A 22,145-nucleotide genomic window follows, 5' to 3' on the forward strand; every position below is an offset into this window, starting at 1 on the left:
GCCTTTAGCCCAGAGCCTGACGCGGGGCTTGAACTCACGGACCGCAAGATCGTGACCTGGCTGAAGTCGGACGCTTAACCGACTGCGCCACCCAGGCGCCCCTTAACTGAATTTAAATACTGTATACTTGAAACAGAATTTGCTGTGTTATTAAAATATTGTGTTGAGGGGCACCTGGGTGGCTCGGTTGGTTAAGCATCTGACTCTGGATCTCAGCTCAGGTCTTGACCTCAGGGTCGTGAATTTGAGCCCCTTGTTGGGCTCTGTGCTAGGTGTGGAGCCTACTGAAAAATTTTTTAAATAAAATAACAAAATATATTATTGTGTTGATACTATTAAAAAAGTTTTTTATTGGGGCACCTGGGTGGCTCAGTCGGTTAAACGTCCGACTTCGGCTCAGGTCACGATCTCGCGGTCCGTGAGTTCGAGCCCCGCGTCGGGCTCTGTGCTGACAGCTCGGAGCCTGGAGCCTGCTTCAGAGTCTGTGTCTCCCTCTCTCTGACCCTCCCCTGTTCATGCTCTGTCTCTCCCTGTCTCAAAAATAAATAAAAACGTTAAAAAAATTTAAAAAAATAAAAAAAATTAAAAGCTTTTTATTATAAAGATGGGGCTTACTTGAAATGATGTAAGATGCGTAGAATTCAAGGCATTTGGGCCGTGATGTGCTGCGGAACGATTTCACATGAGACGGTTAATTACACTCAGGCCCTGGACAGAAAGACCCCGAGCCCCCAAGCGTGAACTGCTCAAGCTCCAGGGAAAGGTGACTTCCTCCAACTGCTTTCGAGTCTGGTGGGATGACGAGTGCCAGTCTGCTGAGGAGTTGGCCTTACTAGCCTCTGCTGAGAGCAGGGTACGGAAATAAACGGGCTCCTTACAAGAGCCGGGCGGTTCACTGGGCCCCTGAGACGCTCCAGTTAAAGGAGAGTGGGACGTTCTCTTCTGTGTTCACGTGCTGTGTTAAGTACACGGCTCTTCCCCCGTGGCTCTCGGTGCCCGGTCTCTCTGGCCCAGCCCCCCCGGTCCGCAGCCTGACTCGGAGAGGAAGAACTCTCGGTTCATTCTGCTTTTTCTCCTTTAGTTGAAAGATTTCCTGCTTAGTCAAACTGTTACTTGGCAACTCTGCTCAGTGCTGTTTTCCTGAGCCGAAAGGGGTAATTTGTCTCGTGATGACGGGGATCGGCAGGTTTCTGGCGACACCAGCTTGAGGCTGGGGGAGGCCGGCCCTCGGGCTCTCCCAGCTCACGAGGGGAGACCCCTGAAGTCTCCAACCTGCAAAATGCCTGGATCTTGGGGGACGTTGCAGTGACTGTCGGGAGAGCGCAGCCGGACGGTCTGGAGGGTCCGGCAGGTCCCTGACCCCCAGCGGCCGGGACATGCCTTCGCTGCAGGGGCCGGCCCCCTGGAGTCTGGTGGTCCCGAGCGCCTGCCATCCTGCAGAGGCCCCAGTCGTTCCCCGTGTTCGGGCACCCAGCAGGGTGGCAGGTAGGCCCTCGTCAGACAGGCTCTCGGGCGCCACCAGCTCAAGGTGTTGGCTGAGCTTCGAGGGTCTCGCCTGCTGCTTGTACTTTTGCCCTGAGGCACGTTGATTCCTCAGGAGTCCCTCGGGGCCCCGGGGTCACGCAGGAGGACCTCACGGAGAGATTGCTCTATGCTACTCTGTCCTCGGCGGCACAGTCGGCGTGGGGCGGCTGTGGGTGTCCATTTGTAGGTACCGGGGCCTCTGATCGCTGGGAGCACGTCTCAGATTCTCCGGGATCCTTAGCTGCAGTTTTGATTGTTAATAATTTCACGAGAAGTTCAACAGTAGTGCGGAGCCCCAACCGCCCCTCCCTTAGTCGTTCCTGTTTACACCCACGGGCCGCTGGGATTAGTGAGCCAGGTGCCTGGCCCTCCTGTGCGTCAAGCCCCGCCCCAGGTGCCTTCCTCCCTGGCCGGAGGCCAGCGTCCTGTTCTCCCATTTTGGAGAAGGGAGAGTGAGCTTCAGGGAGGTCGGCGGCCGCATGGCCCATTCCCGGTGCAGGTGCCTGAACATGAGCGTGGGCTCCCCGCGCTGGTCCCCCGACCTGTGAGCGGCGGGGGCGTCACTGCTACGGCACACCCGCCAGGGGGCCCCTGCAAGCGCAGCCCCAGCCAGCGGTGGGCACGTACCCCGGCCGCCTGCCCAGGGTAACACAGCCCTCGGAGGGGGGCGGTGGCGCTCCCGCGCTCCCCAGGATCGGGCGCAGGCTGGGGCTCAGCCCATCCTGCTCTCCTCCCACGACGCCAGGCTGGCTGAGTCCCCGCCCCGGGCTCTGTTCTGAGGGATCTGGGCCTCAGGCACCTCGTTTCTTCCCTGTGGCGGGCAAAGTGGGCAGAGGCCTGCAGGCCGCCTTGGCACACGGCCAGAACCAGGGGCCCCCTGTTGGCCTCCTCAGGAGGCCCTCGCGCTCCGGGGCCTGAGGCCTCGGCGGTGTGGCCTCTGCAGGCTGACGTTTCGCGGGGGCTCGCCCACGGCCCATTTGAATACCCGCGGTGAGACAGCGCCCAGCCCGGGGGGTTCCCACACCGAAGGCCCTGCCGGCGAGACCCATGGGACCTGCTGCAGCCAGCAGAGGACCAGGCCAGAGCCCGGGAGACGCGGGCTCACGCCCACGAGATGGGGCAGTCCTGGCGTTTCCTCCGCCAGCCCGCGGTGTGGACGGCAGAGACGCTCTGGGACCCCAGGCGGGCGTCGGGCCAGGATGGCAGCGCCCGAGCTCGCTGCAGGGTCTGCGCGGCGGGTGCCCCCTGCACGTCCTGTGCCCGGCTGAAGCCCTTCCCCCCCCAACACTTCCTTTGCGTGCAGGTGCGGCAGGCGGTGACTTGTGTGGTGGGGGGCTGGCTGCTGGACCTGCGGGACCGCTACTCCTTCTTCCACAAGCTGATCCCACTGTTGCTTAGCAGCCTCGAGGACGACATCCCTGAGATCGCGTAAGTACGGAGCTCATGCTGGTGGCCGCCGCTCTGGGCGAGGCCCGGGCCGGCCGGGTGCAGGTCCCCGCGTTTCCGGGACCGTCAGGGGCCCCTCCGAAGGTGTCACTTACAGCAGCGGTGCTGTGTCTGCTGCGGAGTCCCTCCTGGAGCCCGCCTCGTCCCCTCTGTCCTGTTTGCTGTGGGATCGTGTGTCCCACGGGACGCGTCTGCGGCTTTTAAATAGTCGAGAGTTCCCGGTGCTTCGGGCACATCAGGGAGTCCATCTGGGTTTAGCGCCGTGAGCAGAGCCGTCAGAAGCCCTCAGAGTTCCCAGCGCCCTCGGGGGCAGACGTGGCTCCGGCCTTCCGCATGCCCGCCTGACGCGCGTGTCGTGCCGCAGGCTCGCGGCCGCCAGCCTCTGGGAGAAGGTGGGCCTGCAGTGGCAGAGGGAGAACGAAGACGACCTCAAAGATAAGCTGGACTTCGCCTCGCCCCCTCCAGCCCACCACCCCTCGCCAGGTGAGTGTGGGCCGCCCGGGCGGGTGAGGGGTTCTGTGGCGGGGCTGGGGCGCGGGCCCGCACAGTAGAGCGTGCTGGAGACCCGGCCCAGGACACCTCCCTGGGGCCTTCCCCTCTGGGCCCGCTGCGGGTGTCGGGGATACGTCAGGCCGCGAAGCCGTGGGCGGCGGCTGCTGGCCGTGGCAGGAATTGTGGAAGCAGGCGGTGCTGTCACTTTACAAGAGAACCTGTGGACTGCACCCAAAATGGGGCTCAGAACAGAGGCGCCCCCACAGCCTCCCTGTGGGTCCCTGCCACACCGCGAGCACACACGTGTCGTCGTCGGCGCGTCCCGGGCCAGGCCGGGCGGAGCCACCCCCCGGAGCCGTCCCTCCTCCCTGCCCCACGGACCCACGTGCCGAGCAGCACTTTCCGCCGGGGACGCAGCGTTTCCTGCTGCGGTCTGTCTGCAGCGCGTCTCCTTCAAACACAACGCTGGCGAGGGCCACGGTGGTGAAGATGCGCGGTCAGACCATAGCGGCCACGAGGAGCCCGTGGCGTGAGGGCCGCGCGGGAGCGGCCCCCCAGCCCCCCGGGCTCCCAGCCCCGTGACCCCTTCCGGTGTGTGCTCAGCTGGTACAGAGGGGATCACACAGGTTGTAGAAAGGGCCAACTTCAGCGGCTAGCGGGGTTTTGCTGCCTTAGTAAAGTTTGACGGCGCGGCGTCTTTTTAAAGCGTGGACCTTCGACGCAGAGCTCGCCGTGATTTTATTTTTAAACGCGCCCTCATCGCCTGTGAAGGAAGCCGAGCTCCGAAGGCGCCTTCCTGCCCTCCGCTGCCTGGAGGCAGCATCTCGCCACTTGGCCCGGCGGGAGACCACACTCCGCTTGCCAACGGGCCGTCCCGGCCGCCTTCTCACCGCGGACGGGAAATGACGACCGCCCTGGGACGTGAGGTCGGGACGCCTCCCTCCCCGGTCCTGGACAAACCGGAGGTTCTCGGCCGACAGCTCCCCACGTGTCACATGGGTCTCCGCCCAGGAGTGGTCAGCCTGTCGCCCTGCCCCCCCTCCCCCGGCTACCCGCGTGCACGCGGGGCCGTCCTCCCGCTGCAGGGACATTTTGTCCGGTGTGGGCGCGGTGCTGGGTCATCTCCCGGGTCACGCAGGGCTTAGGGGCACGCAGGCTGGTGGCTCTCAGGCTCCGAGACAGCCACCTCCCAGAGGCTTGTTTCAGTCCCACCGGAACGAGTTTGGAACAAATTCCAATCGTGGTTAGCAGCATGAGCACTAGATTTTGTTAGATTGTTAGCATTTTTCTCCTAAAATTACTTCTTTGTAATTAGACTTTCAAATCTAAGTTTTAAGATTTTTTTTTTTTTTTACACCATTTCATACACCAGATTTCACGAGCCACCCCAGGCCCTGCCGCCCGCCTCCCCTCGACTCGTGACACGGCCGTGAGATCATTTCTGTTTGCACGTTCACCATTCCCACAGAAGGCTCCCTAGGGTGGGGGCCTACCTTCCTGCCTCAGGAAGCATCTCCTTCTGTGGACATGCCTCAGTTTACCTACCGCTGGAGCCAGGATGTTTAGGTCATTTCTGGGTTTGGGTGATTTCGATTTAAGGCCTGTCTGAGCACCTGCGTCCGGGTCTCTGCATGAACTATGTGCTCTCTCGGTTAAGCCCCAGGGAGTGGGTGCTGCCATTCTCTCTGTCTCTCTGTCTCTCGCTCTCTTTCTGTCTCTCAGTCTGTGTCTGTGTGTCTCTTTCTGTGTCTCTGTCTTTCTGTGTCTCTCTCAGTCTCTCTCTGTCTCTGTCTTTGTCTTCTCTGTCTCTGTTTCTCTGTGTGTCTGTCTCTCAATCTCTGTGTGTCTCTCTCTTTCAGTCTCTTTCTCTGTCTCTGTCTCCATGTCTCTCTGTATCTCTCTCAGTCTGTGTCTCTCTCTCTCTCTCTCTGTCTCAGTCTCTTTTTCTCTCTCTCTCTGTCTCTGTGTCTCTCTGTATCTCTCTCTCTCAGTCTGTGTCTCTCTCTCTCTCTCTCTCTCTCTGTTTCTCTCAGTCTCTTTTTCTCTCTCTGTCTCTGTGTCTCTCTGTCTCTGGGTGTCTCTCTGTGTCCTCTCTCTCAGTCTCTCTTTCTCTGTGTCTCTCTGTCTGTCAGCTGCGTGTCTGCGTCCCACCTGCAGGGGGCAGGTCGCTGTTGGTCCTGGTCAGCACACGCCGTGGCATTGGGTCTGCTGTTCGGCCGTCCTCACGGGCGTGTCGTGGCTCTAATCTGACTTCAGCATCTGTCGTGCACTCACGCCCCGTGCTCATCCACGCGTCGTCTTGGGTCGAGTGCCCAGATCTGTCGTCCGGGTTAAATTGGGTTGTTTGTTGTCTAACCGTCGAGTCGTGAGGATTCCTCACGCGTTCTGGGCACGGGCCTCTGTCGGCTCTGTGTCCTGCGCCCCTTCTCTCTGGCCGGACTGCCCTTGGAGTCCCCAGCTTGCCCGCGGCCGGTGGCCCTGGCGGGGCCTGCTCCGCTCACTCTGACTCGCGGAAGGAGACCCCCTCCTGCTCACGGGCCTCTCGCTGTCCCTGACCCCGTGCTTCCGTGAGCGGACGGACGGATTTGAGGAGGTGCGCAGCTCACTGCCGAGGGACCTTCGTCCTGTCCCATCGGGGTTCGGACCAGGCGCGCATAGCACGGGCCGTCATCGTCACCACACGGTTTGCCATTAGTTTGACAAACCAAGTGTCCTGTTGCAGCACAGAAATCAGTCTCCACTTTTAGAACCAGCTACGTCCCGGAGTCAGCCGCTCGCTGAACCAAGAAGTGCAGGTTCGTGCTTGCAGAGGACGTGCCCATCCGTCGCGCCCTCGAACCGTGGGTTCCGGAGTCCCTTCTCCCGGAAATTTTCCTCCTGTGAACACTGTTGTCCTTGGTGCCGCTTGAGCGAAGAGGAAAGCATTTCCTCGTGACAGTGAGCGGCTTGCCAGACCTTTTGACGCAAGAGAGAACAGAGTTGGTTTTTCCCCGGCTTAGAAATAAGTAGAGTTCCGTTTGAATAAACACCGTTGTCACGTGAGCGCTTTCACGGTGATGCCCTTCAGGGTTTTCGTGTTCTTTGCAGAGCTCAGACCTGCTCTGCTTGCCTGTTTCGTCCAGGTATCTGGAGAGGTGGCAGTGGTCAGGAGAGTCACATTGTGCGGAGGAGAGATGGGCGGGCATGGGGGGCAGGGGCGGGTTTGCACCGTGTGCAACCAAGCGAGGGTCCGTGGCGCACAGCACAGCCACTCGGAGCCTTGGGTGCTGGGGAGCAGGGGCTCCGGGACACGGGCGGGGTCCCACTGCTCAGAAGGCTGGGCGAACCTGGTTTTCTCCTTATCGGAGGTGAGGCGCCCAGGCCCAAAGCAGGGAGCGGCTGGTCCACAGGCAGGGAGTCAGGACCGGCACCCGCCTGAGCCACGTTGGGGCTTAGGACACGCGTGTGTGTCCTTGGTGACCCTCCCCAGCCTTCCCGCTGACCGCCGCCCCCTGCACTTCTTGAGGAGGGGCGGTCTCTGGTCGACTCTGAGCCGCGTCCACGGGAACCTCGTGCAGAAGCCCGAGTGTCACCCTGCCTGTTTGTGGTGCCTCATAAACCCACACGCGTTCAGGGCAGACCTGGTGGCACTTAGATACGTGCGTTAAAAAGCTGCCGAGCTGTTTTTCTGCCCACAATTAAGTTGCGCTTTGCCTGATGGAGCAAAAACTAAGCCAACGTAACGTTCTGCGTGCTTCTGGCCCAGCTTAGTCAAGGCTTTGCGTCGACCCCTCCTTGAGTTAAAACTCCAGCACAGTGGGGGCGCTCTGCCCATTTGCAGACCGCGCCCCTCCCTCCCCCAGGATGGGTCTCGGCCGCTGCGTCTGCACCAGGGGCGTCACCCACAGGCCTGGCAGCCCCCGGGCACCCACCCAGCCCGATGATAAAGCCCCAGGTCAGCTGGTGGGAAAAACGACCTCGGGATGAATCAAGGACACCTACAGGGAAGACAGAACACCTGCGCTTTGAGCCAGGATTTGAACTTTGACCTCAGACCCAGAGGTCACCACTCCCAGAGCCTGTCTGCCTCCAGTGCGCACAGACTTGACACCCAGCTGGCTCTGACCCTCCTTCGCAGCCCACCTTTACAGTGTCACCCCCAGAGGCGACACGAGGTTGCCGTGTTACTCCTGACCTTCACTTTGGTTTCTAGCGAGGTGAAGCAATTGTCTGTGGCCGTCGGTTAATTTTGTTTCAATTATGAAAACAAATTGGCTGTACGAGCGTCTGTCTGGCCTGCTTGCTGTAAGGTTGAGCAAGGCTGGTAACGGCGGCTGGTTCTGTGGGGCCGAGCCAGCACGCCGGCCGCCCTCTGTCCGCTTGAGCTGCCTCTGCATGCCCGGGACTTTTCAGGGACAAGATGAGAAGATAGCGGCTGAGCTGCAGTCTGGACTCTGGACATGAGTCGATCACTCGGGCCTCGGGGCGCTTCCCCGGATTCCAGGACAAACAGGAACGCTGACCTTGCGTGGTTTCCTAAGTCAACAGTAATCGCGACGTGGGGAAAGAGAAGCCTCACGCGGTGCCGGTGCGAAGGTAAAAAAATGGTGCCGCTGCTTTGGAAAAGTTTGGGAGCGTCTTCAAGTGTTAAACACGCAGTTACCATGTGACCCCGCTGTCCCAACCCAGATGAACCTGCACTTCCCACGCGATCACGTGACCCCACCGTCCCAGCCCGGAAGAATGCTCGACAAGACACGGACGTGCGTGCTCACAGCAGCACCGTTTATAACAGCCCCAAAGTGGGAACACCCAGGGTCCACCAGCTGGTTGGACCACAAGTCGTGTCTGCTGCCACCGTGGAGCAGCACCTGGCCACGAAGAGGAGTGTTCTGACGTGTGCCCCGACATGAATGACTCAGAAACGTCGTGTTTAGTGAACGGGCTCGGTCACGTGAGCCCTCTAGAAGAGGTGGAAGGGTAGGCGGGGAAAGCTGACTCGGGGCAGGGGAGGGGCTGGCGGCCAGCAGCACGGGGCTGTGTGGGCTGGGGTACCACTGGGGGGAGCCCCTCCGTGCACAGGGCCGCGGGTAGCTTCCAAGGCAGGTAGATCACAGCTCGGCAGCGCCGCGAAGCCCGCAAGGTGTGTCAGGGTTAGCAGGCTGTTGGTGGGTCCAGTGAGCATGTACCGGGGGCTCCCGCCCCACGGTGCAGAATATGGTGGCTCGACGGCCTCTTGCCCCGCTCAGGGCTCGGTCTCCGGGGACGGCCCTCGCGTGATGGGACTCTGGAGCCGCGGCACCCGAGGGCGCAGGTGCCGGGGAGGCCCAGCACCCTGACGGCAGACTGCTGGAGGGGCTGTAGTTTGGGGTCAGGTCTGAGTTGAACATCTGGGACGTGGGCGCTCTGAGGGTAGAGCCAGGTCCGGGGCCGCCCCGGCCACAGGCTGCCACTCGCCCAGGCCCGTTTCTCCCTCACATCCTGTTTACTTCGTTTATATATTCTCCAGGAGGCCACACGGGGATGCACACACCCAGAGGGAGTGGGAGGGTTTACTTCTGCCAAAGTGATCGTTTTGGAGATAACAGCTATGGAAACTTCTAGGTGCCAGCTGTTTGAATGTGCCTCACTGTATCCCTGTCTCTGTCTAAGCACAGCCTGGACCTAAATGTAAGGAAAGGACACACCACCTGTGCCCCCAGAACCAGAGGCTCTCCCGGGATTAGAATGCCTGCACCCACAGGTGCTCGCAGAGCCACTGGACGGGAGCCGCCCATGGCCCTGGGGCTGGAGAGCACAGAGCACACCACGAAGACCTGCGTGTGCAGAGCGGCCCTGCATGTGCCGTGGGGAGAGCGTGTGCCCCAGAGCGCCGGGAACAGCCAGGCACAGAGGTGTGTGCCCGGGTTTCTGGGGCCAGGGGTAGCAGGTGCATTTCGTGTCCCCCCGGGCCGCCTGGTTCATCCTCCCCAGCTACTCGATCGGCTGTTTCGCTTTGCAAATCGAGGACACCAAGGATCAGTCCGTAGATGACGGTGCTCTGTACCACCTGCTGCTTGAGACCACAGCCTGGGTTCTCCTCGCGTCCTCCAGTGCAGCACTGAGCACGAGGACTGTACCGAGACGGGGTGTCCTCTGCCGTCCGGGACAGCAGCCGCCAGCTGTGGGCGGCTGCTGAGCACTTGAAATGTTCTTCGGGGACCGAGAAACCGGATTGTAATTCATTTAAGCCTAACAAACTTCAAGCAGCCATGTTGGTTAGCAGCTACCAGGCTGGAAATTGCAATTCTAGAGTCTAGAGTGGGATTCAGCCGACTCTTTCTGTGAAAGACCATACGGTCGGTGTATCAGGCTTGGGAGGCCACGTGTGTGCCACAGCTGGTCCACTTGCTCTGGTGATGTCACAGCGGCCCTAGACAATAGTAAATGAGCAGGGGCAGCCGCATCCCCGCTATCACTCAATTTACAGAAAGAGGCAGCACGCCACGTGTGGCTCCTGGACCCCTGGTCCGGAAGAGTATGGTCACCTCTGCTCCATTAACCAGCACAGGAAGGTAGGCTTCAGAACCCAGATGTAGTGAGGCCCTGTGTTTCTGCGAAAATGCCTCGTGGCCCCTTGTCACCTGCCACCCTGCTTCATGTCCCCTCATCTGACAGGCTTCTCACACTGGATGCATCATTAGGAAGAAAGGTATTTCTTGTTTGTTTGTTGTTGGCGAAATTACAGCAGGCTCACTTCAGCAGCCAACAAGGAATCACTTGGAACTAATTCCCTAATACAGCACGAGAACAGAAAAGTAACCGGGAAGACCTGGAAATGGGGCCTCCTGGCGCATACTGTTGCTTTTCCGAAAACACAGCCTTTGAACTTTGATCTCAGTTTCCCTTCTGCCTTTACAGTTTTGAATTTTCATGAAGTTTTCGTTTGAATTCCGGTTAGTTACCGTGCAGTGTAACGTTTTCAGGCGTACAGAGTAGTGATCACACTGCGCATACCACCTGCTGCCCATCACAGCTGCGTCCTTTACCCCATCGCCTGTTCCCCCTCCCCCCCCCCCCCCCCCAGTGACCAGCCGTGTGTTCTCTAGTTAGGAGTCTGTTTCGTAGTTTGCCCCCCATTCTCTCTCTCTCTGCCCCCCCTCTCTTTTTGCCTTTGTTCATTTTTTTGTTTTGTTTTCTTAAATTCCACATGAGTGAAGCCATCTGGTATTTGTCTTTTTCTGACCGACTCATCTTGCTTAGCATAATACTCCCTAGATCTATCCGTGTGGTTGCAAAGGGCAAGATCTCATTCTTTTTTACGGCTGAATAATACTCCATTGCACAGACGCCACGTCTTCTGTGTCCGTTCATCAGTCGGTGGACACTGGGGCTGCTTTACAGCTTGGCCGTTGTTGATTGCGCTGCTATAACGTGGGGGGCATGTGCCCCTTTGAGTTAGTGTTCTTGTGCAATTACTGAATCGTAGAGTAAGTTCTGTTTTTAATTTTTGAGGAACCTCCGTAGTGTTTTCCAGAGTGGCTGCCCCAGTTTGCATTCCCACCAACAATGCCTGAGAGTTCCCCCTTCTCTATCCTCGCCAACACTGGCTGTTTCTTGTGTTCTTGATTTTAGCTATTCTGTGAGGTGGTACCTCGTTGTAGTTTTGATGTGTAATTTCCCTGATGATCGGTGATGACGAGCACTTTCTCACGTGTCTGTTGGCATCTGGATGTCGTCCTTGGAGAAGTGCCTGTTCGTGTCTTCTGCCCCCTTTTTAATTGGATTGTTTGGTTTTTAGGTGTTGAGTTGTATATGGGTTTTTTTTATATGTTTTGGATATTAACCCTTTATCAGATATGTCATTTGCAAATATCTTCTCCCATTCCATAGGCTGCCTTTTAGTTTTGTTGATTGTTTCCTTCACCGTTTAGAAGCTTCTTATTTTGATAGAGTCCCAGTAGTTTATTTATTTCCATGGACTCAGGAGACATATCTAGAAAAAAGTTGCTACGGACAGCCAATGTCAAAGAAGTTACTGCCTGTGTGCCTGTGTTCTACTGTAGGATTTTTAGGTCTTTAATCCATTTTGAGTTTATTTTTATGCATAGTGTAAGAAAGTGGTCCAGTTTCCCCAGCACCATTTGTTGAAGCGTCTTTTTCACACTGGATATTTTCTTCTGCTTCGTCGAGGATTAATTGACCGTATAATCATGGGTTCATTTCTGGGTTCTCTCTTCTGTTCTATTGATCTGTGTGTCTGTTTTTGTGCCAATCCCATACTGCTGTGATCACTATAGCTTCGTAATATAGCTTGAGGTCCAGAATTGTGATGCCTCCAGCTTTGTTTTGGTTTTTCAAGATGGCTTTGGTTATTCGCGGTCTGTTGTGGTTCCATACAAATTTTAGGATTGTTTCTTCTAGCTCTGTGAAAAATACTGTTGGTATCTCGATAGGATTGCATTAACTGTGTAGATTGCTGGAGCCCCTGGCTGGCTCGGTCAGTGGAGTGTGCGACTCTTGATCTCGGGGTTGTGAGTTTGAGCCCTTTGTTGGGTCTCAAGAATACTTAACAAAATCTTCAATCTGTAGGTTGGTTTGGGTAGTATCGACATTTCAACAATATTTGTTCTTTCAATCCATGAGCATGGAATGTCTTTGCATTTCTTTGTGTCCTTTTCAGTTTTTTTCGTTAATGTTTTATAGTTTTCAGATACAGGTCTTTTACCTTCTTGGTTAGGTTTATTCCTGGGTGTCTTAGTATTTTGGTGCAATTGTAAATGGGATTGTTTTCTTAATTTTTCTTTCTGCTGTTTCATTATTGGTGTATAGAAACGCAACACATTCCTGTACATCGAGTTTGTATCCTGCAACTTTACTGAATTCATGTATCAGTTCCAGCAGGGGTTTTTTTTTGGTGGTGTCTTTCCAGTTTCCCGTATATAGTATCACGTCATCCGCAAATAGTGAAAATTTTACTTCTTCTTTACTAATCTAGATACCTTTTAGCCCTTTGTGTTGTCTGATTGCTGAGGCTAGGACTTCCGGTACCGTGTTGAACAACAGTGGTGAGGGTGGACGTCCTTGTCTAGTTCCTGACCTTAGGGAAAAGCTCTCGGTTTTTTCCCCATGGAGTATGATGTTCCCTGGGGTTTTCATATATGGCCTTTATTATGTTGCGGTTTGTTCCTTCCATTTCCACTTTGTTGAGGGTTTTTATCACGAATGGATGTTGTACTTTGTCAAAAGTTTTTTCTGCATCTATTGAAATGATCATGTGGTTCTTATCTGTCCTTTTATTAATGGAATGTATCACGTTGATTGATTTTTGAACATTGAACCATGCTTGCAGCCCGGGAATCCTTCCTACTTGATTGTGGTGAGTGAGTTTTTTAATGTACTGTTAGATTCGGTTTGCTAATCCGTTGAGGACTTTTGCACCTGTGTTCATGAGGGATACTGGCCTCTAGTTCTCTTTTTTTGTGGTGTCTTTGTCTGGTTTTGGTATCAGGGCGGTTCTGGCTTCACAGAATGAATTTGGAAGTTTTCCTTCCTCTTCTACTTTTGGAGTAGTTTGAGATCAGAGTTTAAAATTTTTAAGATCAGACTTCTAATCAGAATCTTTGAACCTGTTTTTGTGGAAATTAACAAAGTTACTCTAAGATCACATGGAAATAGGGAGGACCTAGGGCAGCCAGAACGTTGACAACGGAGAGCAAAGTTGAAAGGCTGACGCTTCCTTTTCCAGAACAATCTGCAGAGTGAGAGCGCAGAACTCCAGACTGCATGGGGCCAACCCACAGGCGGGGGGCGCGGGAAACGGGGCAGGGGTCACGTGTCCACGACACCCACGCATGTGGACGGCTGACCTTTGACAGGTTCCGCGACAATTTGGCGGAGAAAGGATGGTCTTTCAGCATTGGTGCTGGAAGAATTGGATTTGCACATAATTGGGTATGAATTTGGGTCCATTCCTCATATGATTTACAAAAATTGACCCGAATTGCCTCCTGCGCCCAAATGTAACACCTAAGCCTGTAAACCTCTGTGAGCGGGGGCTGGGGCGTTCTCTCGCACGTCGTGGGGAGCGTCGTGGCGGAAGGGGGAGCCGATGCGGTGGGCTTCACCGGACCCACGCCCTGTGCTCCGTGGAAGACGCTGTTGACAGAGCGAAGCAACAGCCACAGACGGAAAAGATTTGCAAATTACAGATTCAAGGGCTGCATTCAGAATACAGAAACAACGCTCAGAACTCGATGATACGAGAACAGTCAGATTTTTCAGTGCGCAGATTTTGTAGAGCGCCTCACCACGGAAGATACAAACAACCTCGCGAGAAGCTGCTCCGCGTCCTTAGGGAGCAACGGGGAACCACAGCAGGCTCCACGCACGCTCCAAGTGGCTGTCGTCGTTGAGCACTGGCCCCCCACACGCCCAGGGGGCAGGATGCGAAGCGCCGCAGCCACTTTGGAAGGGGTGAGGCCGCTGCCGCTTTGCGCTTCGCTTCGGTGGAGGATTGCCGTCGTCCCCGCCCCCGGAGAGCGGCCGCTGCGTCCACGCAACCTTCTTGGCCACAGCCAGCCCGGGAGGCAGCCCGAGGTCCCGGCAGGTGACGGACAGGCAGAGGGATGAACGCACACGGCCACACGCATGGGGGAAGGGGGAAGGGGGCCGGGAGCCGGCGGAGCCGGCGTGAGCCGCACGGTCCCGCTTAGAGACGGCCCGTGTGCAGCGACGGGAAGCGGAGTGGGGAGCCCGGGAGCACCACCCACAGGGGTGCTGGAAGCTTTGGGGCCACGGGTAGCTGCATCCTGCTTGCAGCGCCGGTGCCCAGGTGTATCCGCGTGTCAGGACACAGCGGGTCAGGCACGCGGTGCACTGGGTTGTGTGTCACTTAGCCCTCGGCCGCCATGCAAAACTTTCGAGCCAAGTGAGGACACGCGGCTCCCATCTGCGTCCTCAGAGTCCGCCTGCGTTTTTAAGACCTCGAAACGAAATGGGACTTGCAGGCGCACCTCGAGTAAGGGATGTGTGACCAATGACCTTCCCTGGGGTCGTGGGACGTGCTTTGTGAATTGCAGTTTGTGTTTTCACCCGCAGACCACCGCCCCGGGTTGGGCTGTCGGGAGCTCGTCTTCAGAAACCTCTCCAAGATCCTTCCCGCCATCTGCCATGATGTCACTGACTGGGTGGCGGGGACCAGGGTGAAGGCCGCGCAGCTGCTGGCGGTGCTGCTGCTGCACGCCGAGGACCACGTCACGCAGCACCTGGAGGTCGTCCTGCGAACCCTGCACCGGGCCTGCGCCGACGACGACAGGGCCGTGGTCCGCAGCGTGAGTTGCCTCTTCCGGTCACGGAAGCTGTGGCTACGGGTTGTGGCCTTCGCCCTGGTTAGGCCGCGCGGGTCTGCGGGTTTTACCAAACGGGAGGGCCAGGGTAACGTTCGCGTCGCCTGAGATCCCCTGGGGTCTCGGCAGCCGCGCCCTCGCTCACAGCCCCTGCACAACCCATGTCTGGTTTCGGGTCCCGCGGAGGGGGACACGTAGGGTCCCTCTTCAGCAGGCTCCAGCCCGCCGCTCCCCACAGCTGCGCTCCCAGCACGTGCGGGCGACGGCTCTGGACGCGTCGATCCCACCAGCGAGCCGGGGACACCGCCCACGGGCTTGTTCCTGAGAGTCTAGCTTGGGCAGGAGGGCGCCTCCCTGGCCCTGGTGGCCGTCACGCCCACGGGCTCTGCAGGGAAAGCCAGGCAGGGGTGCGGCCCGGCGTGTGACGGCTGGCGGTTAGCGCCACCCCGTGTGCCGCGAGTCGAGCCTCAGGTTTACTTCCCTTGTCCTGATTGGCCCGCCTTGCCAAGCCACAGCCCACCTGGACCTCACTTCGGACGTATGTGGGCCTGCAACAGTGACCTGACAGTCTGGTGGTCGTCCCATTGCGTCACCAGGGGATATCGTGTAGATGGGACCGTGCGGTGTGCCCTTTAGAGGTCGGCTTTTTTTCGCTCCTCCCGATGCCCTAGGGCCCGCTGTCCCGACTGCCCAGTGGCACCCATGGCACGGTGGTGCCCGCGTGTGGCTGTTTGTTCGAAGCAAGCTTGGGTCACCGGCAGCAGCCAAGGGGTGTGGGACCCGGTGGGCACTAACTGTGGCACACACGCCGGGCACAGACCTCGCTGTCTGTGCTGGGCCTGGAGGCCTGCAGGGAGCCGTGGGAGGGCCGGGAGGCCTGCAGGGAGCCGCGGGAGGGCCCGGAGGCCTGCAGGGAGCCGCGGGAGGGCCGGCAGGCCTGCAGGGAGCCGCGGGAGGGCCGGCAGGCCTGCAGGGAGCCGCGGGAGGGCCGGCAGGCCTGCAGGGAGCCGCGGGAGGGCCGGGAGGCCTGCAGGGAGCCGCGGGAGGGCCGGCAGGCCTGCAGGGAGCCGCGGGAGGGCCGGGAGGCCTGCAGGGAGCCGCGGGACGGCTGGGAGCAGCCCGCCAGCGGCTCTTCTCCTCGCACAGGGCACCCGATGTGCCGAGCTGGTCGGGGCGTTCGTCAGCCCAGAGGTGTTTCTGAAGCTGGTCCTGCCCGCGCTGAAGAAGTCGCCCTCCCCCTCCGGCCTCCTGATCCTTGCGTCCATCGTCAGAGGCTGCCCTAGGGAGGCCCTCCGGCCGCACCTGACGCTCATCGCTACGGAGCTGGCCCGGCCCCACATCTGTCAAGGCTCTGAAAATGTAAGTTGTAGGAAGGGAGGCGGGTGGAGCGCGTCGTGGGGGGGGGGGGGGGGACAGCGCCCCCTGCCAACACTGTCCACGCATCGCCGCGGACGGCTATTAGATCCGGTCCCGGAAGCAGTGCCGCGGCTGGTTATAACGTCACGGCCGGGATGCATCCCCGCAGATGGTTATGACGTCAGGTTCCAGGACGCACCGCCATGAGGGGTTACTGTGTCAGGTGCCAGGACGCACCGCCGCGGATGGTTTCTGCGTCAGGTCCCGGATGTACTGCCGCGGATGGTTATGATGTCAGGTTCCAGACGCAGTGCTGCGCATGGTTATGACCTCACGGGCCGGATATAGTGCCGCGGATGGTTATTGCGTCAGGTCTTAGAATACACCGCCCAGATTATTACGTCGGGGTCGGACGCACCGCTGCGGAGGGTTATCACGTGAGGTTACTGCCGCGGATGGTTATGACCTTACGGCCGAGCACATCCCCGCGGATGGTTCCCGCGTCAGGTCCCGGATGCACTGCTGCGGAAGGTTATGATGTCAGGTCCGAGATGTAGCGCCTCAGGTGGTTATTGCGTCAAGTCCCAGCACGGACCGCCGCGGCTAGTTATTACGTCAGGTCTCGGGCGCACTGCCGCGGATGGTTATTACGTCGGGGACCGGATGTACTGTCGCGGATGGTTGTTGCGTCAGGTCTCAGCACACACCGTCGCAGATGATTATTACGTCAGGGCCGGACGCACCGCTGTGGGTGGTTATCATGTGAGGTCCCGGCACGCACGCCGCGGATGGTTATGACGTCAGGGCCGGACGCATCCCCGCGGGTGGTTACCAGATGAGGGCCTTGGCACGCACCGCCACGGATGGTTACCAGATAGGTTCCAGCACGCATCGCCGCGGATCGTCAGGACGTCAGGTCCCGGATGTACTGCCACGAATGGGTATAGCTGGGCTGGACGCACCGCCGCGGATGGTTATGACGTCAGGGCCGGATGTACCGCCACGGATGGTTATCAATTGAGGTCCCGGCACGCACCGCCACGGGTGGTTCTTGCATCAGGTGCCGTCACGCATCCTCATGGATGGTTATCAGATGAGGTACCGGACACACCGCCGCGGATGGTTATCAGATGAGGGCCCGCCCTCCCCCCCCCCAGCACGCATCGCCGCGGATGGATATGACGTCAGGTCCCGGATGTACTGCCACGAATGGGTATAGCTGGGCTGGACGCACTGCCGCGGATGGTTATCAGATGAGCTCAGCACGCACCGCCGCGGATGGTTATCAATTGAGGTCCCGGCACGCACCGCCACGGGTGGTTCTTGCATCAGGTGCCGTCACGCATCCTCATGGATGGTTATCAGATGAGGCACCGGACACACCGCCGCGGATGGTTATCAGATGAGGCCCCAGCACGCATCGCCGCGGATGGTTATGACGTCAGGTCCCGGATGCACTGCCACGAATGGTTCTAGCCGGGCCGGACGCACCGCCGCAGGTCGTTATCAGATGAGGTCCCGGCACGCACTGCTGCGGATGGTTATGACGTCAGGTCCCAGCCGTCAGACGCTTCCGCCTGACAGTGGCAGCCGGGGTCTGGGGACTCTTGTGCCCACTGCCACGTTCTGCTCTGGCCAGTCGGTAGCCTGTTACGGTAAAGCTAAACACGTTGGGGGGTACGTGGGTGGCTCGGTTGGTCGGGCGGCTGCCTTCGGCCCAGGTCACGATCTCAAGGTTCGTGGGTTCAGGCCCCACGTCAGGCTCTGTGCTGACGGCTCGGAGCCTGGATCCTGCCGTGGATTCTGCGTCTCCCTCTCTTTCCCGCCTCCCCCATTCGCACTCTTTCTCCTTTTCTCGAAAATAAGCGTTTTTTAAAAAGACATGTTGAAAGTGCACGCTGGCCTCCTCCCACCTGCCCAGCAGCCTCTGTGGGGGGCAGCACGGAGCGGGACACGTCCACGCCGGGGACGGCCGCGGGGCCGGGCCCGTCCCCAGGAGCCGGGGCGTCGCTCGCGTCCCTGGATGTTTTACTAACGCGCTGGGAAGCGGTGATGGCGTCCGCCCCCTCTGCTCCCGACGCGGTCTGGGCGCTCGGGCCTAGCCGTGTGGACTGATTCGTAATCGTTTCCCGTTGAGAAAAAATGAGGACTTGGTGCGCGGCGGCGACAGGCTTCAGCCCTGTGTCCCCAGCCCTGGGCGCTGCCCTCCCTCTCCTCTGTGTGGACAAGGGCCCGCCCCCCGCTGGCCGGCCTGGGGACCCCGCTTGGGGCGCTCGGGGGGGGGCTGGGGCCCGGCCACGCCTTCCGCACGGCCACCAGGGTGCTCGGCGCGGGCTCATCTGGTCCTCGCGGCCCCTTCCCCGCCTCGCTCCCAGGCGACAAGGTGGTCTGGGCTCGGTCACACGTCCACGTGCAAGGCCGTCTAAACGGAGGGAGTGGGGCTGTGGCGGCGGGAGGTGGCCGTGAGCCGCTCCACCTGCTTTTGGTGCTTCTAGGACGATTCACCTGTTCCCAAACCTGGTTTTCACAGAGTCAGCGAGTCCACGTGAATTGTGCACGTGTACGCAGGCGGGCCTGGAAACGGTTCTGACTCCTCTATAGATGTGTGAGCCAGAAGCTTTTCTCCTCCCAGAAAATTAAGTTTGAGAAGGAGCATACATGTTTATGTTTCTGTTTTTCGCCAGCGTTTTACTTATTTATTTGTTTTGAGAGAGAGAAAGAGGGCGTGCGTGAGCGAGGGGCGGAGAGAGGGTGCAGAGCCCAGAGCGGGGCTCGGGGTCACCGACCGCGAGACCGGAGCCGAAGTCGGACCCTCAACCGACCGAGCCCCCCAGGCGCCCCCGCACAGGTGTTCGAACACAGATCTTCCACGTTTTACGGCAGAGAAGATACGACCTTCACGCCTCAGTGTCGTCCACGGGAAAACCGGTCCCTTAACCCACGCGGTTCGGATTAAGCGTCCAGCTTTTTCGAAGAGTCGTTTCTGCAACGACGTTTGTACACAGACGCCTCGCCGAGGAAGCGCCGTGTCGCCGAGTGTCCCTCTGGACGCGCTCCAGCCGCCTCCCTCTCCTTCACTCGCAGACGCAGCCCTGTCACTCCCGGCCCCAGCCCCAGGCAGGGAGGGTCTCGTGCTCCTGTGGTGACCCAGGACACACGGCATGTGCTTCCCGCAGACGTCCCCAGGTGGCCGTTTCCCGAGAGCCAGCGGAGGGGTGGACACAATCGTGTGGGTCCAGCAGTGGGGCCTGGGGGCGGGGGGGTGAGTCGGGGGACCCGCGGCAGGTGCGTGCGACTGGCCGGGGCCGGGCCCAGGGATCGGATCCTTCCCTTTGAAATGTTTGCTTTGTGACAGGAGCTCAAGGTGAGGAAACTGTCTGATGGCGTAAGGGAAAGTCATGCGGTCCCGTTGAACCGGGGTGCGGGGGCGCTAGCGCCGTTACCGAAACGTCAGTCCCGGGCGCGTTCTCCCAGTGAAGTCAGCGGCCTCGGGTGACACCTTCAGGAGCAGAGGCTAAAACATGACTTTGGGTGCCCGTGTGCGGCCTGCGCCCTTTCCGCCTCTGGGGGGCAGGTAGGTGGGGACCGTTCTCCGTGGACGGCGCCGCTGGGAAGTGACTACTCACTGGCGCCGCTGGGAACGTGACTACTCACTGGCACGGGAGTCGCGGCCTCGGGACCACCCAGAATCGAACAGCTCGCGCCTCCAGAAGGGAGCTTCCTCCTCCCCGAATCGCTCCCGAAGCATCTGGTCCAGGTCACTTCAGAAGTTACTGAGGGCGGCCTGCGGGGCTCGGTCGGGTAGACGCCTGACTCTTGATTTCGGCTCAGGTTCGTGGGATCGAGCCCTGAGTCAGGCTCTGTGCAACAGCACAGAACCTGCTTGGGATTGTCACTCGCTCGGTCTCGCACTCTCTGCCCCTCCCTCGTCTCGCACGCGCTGTGTCTCGCTGTCTCCCTTGGTAAATATTTACAACAAAAAAGAAATTCGCTGAACTCACGTTCTCAGCAACTCATTTGCTGTCAGTCTAGGACCAAAAGGATTTGGGCTGTAGGGCACGTGAGGCTTTGAGCAAAGTCACCAGCCTGGCTCCTCGGGGTAGCTGGACACCCAGCCCTCAAGGCCTCGTCCTGTCCTGCTCCCGAGCCGCGTGCACAGACCACACTCCTCTGTGATCCCGTGTGAGTTCTGTTTAAACTTTGGTGGCTTACGTCCCTTGTGCACGAGCCCCAGGGCCCCAGAAGGGACTCTGGACCCAGCCCCGCCAGCGGCACGGTGAGCACGCCTCCCGTGTTCTGTGCGCTGCTCCGTGACCGCGACCCCATCCTTCCTGCCCCTCGTGAAATGCGTGACGCAGACGTGTGGAGGGACGCACTAGAAGCACACGTAGACGCTCGCTCCTTGCCCACAGATGACGAGGCTGGGAGGCCAGGAGGGGAGCGGCTGGACGGACCAGGCGAGGCAGCCCCTTGTCTCCCCGGCCACCAGGAAGCACTTCCCAAGCCACGGAATTTCTTTCTTTTTGTTAAAACGGTAGCACGGGAAGACTCGGAAACACACAGCAGCAGAAGAGCAGAATGAACCCCGTGCGCCCCCACACAGCCTCGGCGGCCGTGGGCTCGGACTCTGCTGTGTGTCCGCCTCCCTCCACTGTTTCTCTTACCTTTGGGGGCAGGTTGGTGGGGGCGGGGTGTTGGCAAGCAGATCCGTTTCCCTTGTGAATTCTAGGGGATGTGTTGCTGACGCATGAGAACTTCTTTAAGCGTAACTCAGAGACGTTAAGCGTTTCTTTCCGGGGCTGTGTTCAGTTTCCCCTGGAAAAGAACGCCATAAAGTTTTCCCGTCGAAGAATGTCCTCCTTATGGTCCGTGTGTTCTAATCTGCGGCCAGAGTGTGCCGTGTCCTGTGGGTGGGTGCTGGGCAGGGGGGGGCAGAAGGGGAGGGGGCTGGGACGGTGGGCTGGGGCTGGGGGGCAGAAGGGCAGCGGGGAGGGAGCTGGGGCGGGGGTGCAGGGGGGCCCTGGGGGCGCGGCAGGGGGCAGGAGCACACAGGCTGGGGGAGAGCTGGCTCAGGTGCTCCCTTGCTCTCCCGGCAGCACCTTTACGGGGAGCACCTGCTGCTGTGCGTGCGGACTCTGGTCTCCGTGTGCCGCGAAGACTGCAGGCAGTGTAGCTTACGGCTCTTGGAGGTGCTGGTGACCACAGAGGCGCTCTGGGGTGCCGCAGGCCTCGGCGACAAGGTGAGGCTGCGCGGGGGACGGAGCCTGTGCTGAGGAGGGTGCTCGGCCCTGAGCAGGAGGCGCTCTGGGGTGCCGCAGGCCTCGGCGACGAGGTGAGGCTGCGCGGGGGACGGAGCCTGTGCTGAGGAGGGTGCTCGGCCCTGAGCAGGCGGAACCACCATCCAGAAATCCTGCTGTGGAATCGGAAGCCTCGGGCTTGCCTGGCTCGGCTGACCGGAAGCGTGGAAGGGCGTGTGGGACGAGTTGCTCGTGAGGCAGCCTCGGGGACGCAGGGAATTTCAGATTCCCTCCAGCTGCCGCCTGTCATCGTGTCTCAGGGGTGACAGCTGCAGACAGACAGACGGACACGTGTAGCCTCGCCTCCCGTCTGTGGTAAACACGTAGGTGACTGACCGTCTAGAGAGAAGATAGCATCGTGTTCCCTGTTTAGTCACAGGCCAGCTTTACAGGACTGCTTCTGTTCTCTCAGCTCTGGGTCTAGGCTTTAAATGCTGTACTGACGTCCAGTTCCCCTTGGGCTCCAGGGACCTTTTTGGGGGGGTGTCTTCCTCCTACAGCCGTGCACAGAGCTCTGGGGCTCACCTATGGAGGAGGCATGCCGGGGAGGCTCACAGAGCCACAGGCCCGGTGTCCAGGAAGCCCCCACCCTCCCCCTCCTTTCCTTGGGCATCTGAATTGTATTTTCTTTGTTTCAAGACAACCTTTCCACTTTTCCAAAGGGCACATACCTCAGCAGGGAGATTATCACCGTAAAGCCACACACACTAGCAAGAGCCGAATC

At 59.2% G+C, this 22,145-nt stretch overlaps 1 protein-coding gene across 1 annotated transcript in view; it reads left to right on the forward strand.

Moving 5' to 3' along the window:
* Nucleotides 1-22,145, forward strand: part of DNAAF5 (dynein axonemal assembly factor 5) — a 49,203-nt gene that overhangs the window by 8,603 nt on the left and 18,455 nt on the right. The window contains exons 3-7 of the mRNA XM_042970979.1: nt 2,828-2,952; nt 3,335-3,453; nt 14,521-14,753; nt 15,915-16,127; nt 21,221-21,364. Of these exons, the coding sequence (XP_042826913.1) occupies nt 2,828-2,952; nt 3,335-3,453; nt 14,521-14,753; nt 15,915-16,127; nt 21,221-21,364 (834 nt within the window). The remainder of the gene's footprint in view (nt 1-2,827; nt 2,953-3,334; nt 3,454-14,520; nt 14,754-15,914; nt 16,128-21,220; nt 21,365-22,145) is intronic.

This window comes from Panthera tigris, chromosome E3, assembly GCF_018350195.1.
Source record: "Panthera tigris isolate Pti1 chromosome E3, P.tigris_Pti1_mat1.1, whole genome shotgun sequence".
Classification (NCBI taxonomy): Eukaryota; Metazoa; Chordata; class Mammalia; order Carnivora; family Felidae; genus Panthera; species Panthera tigris.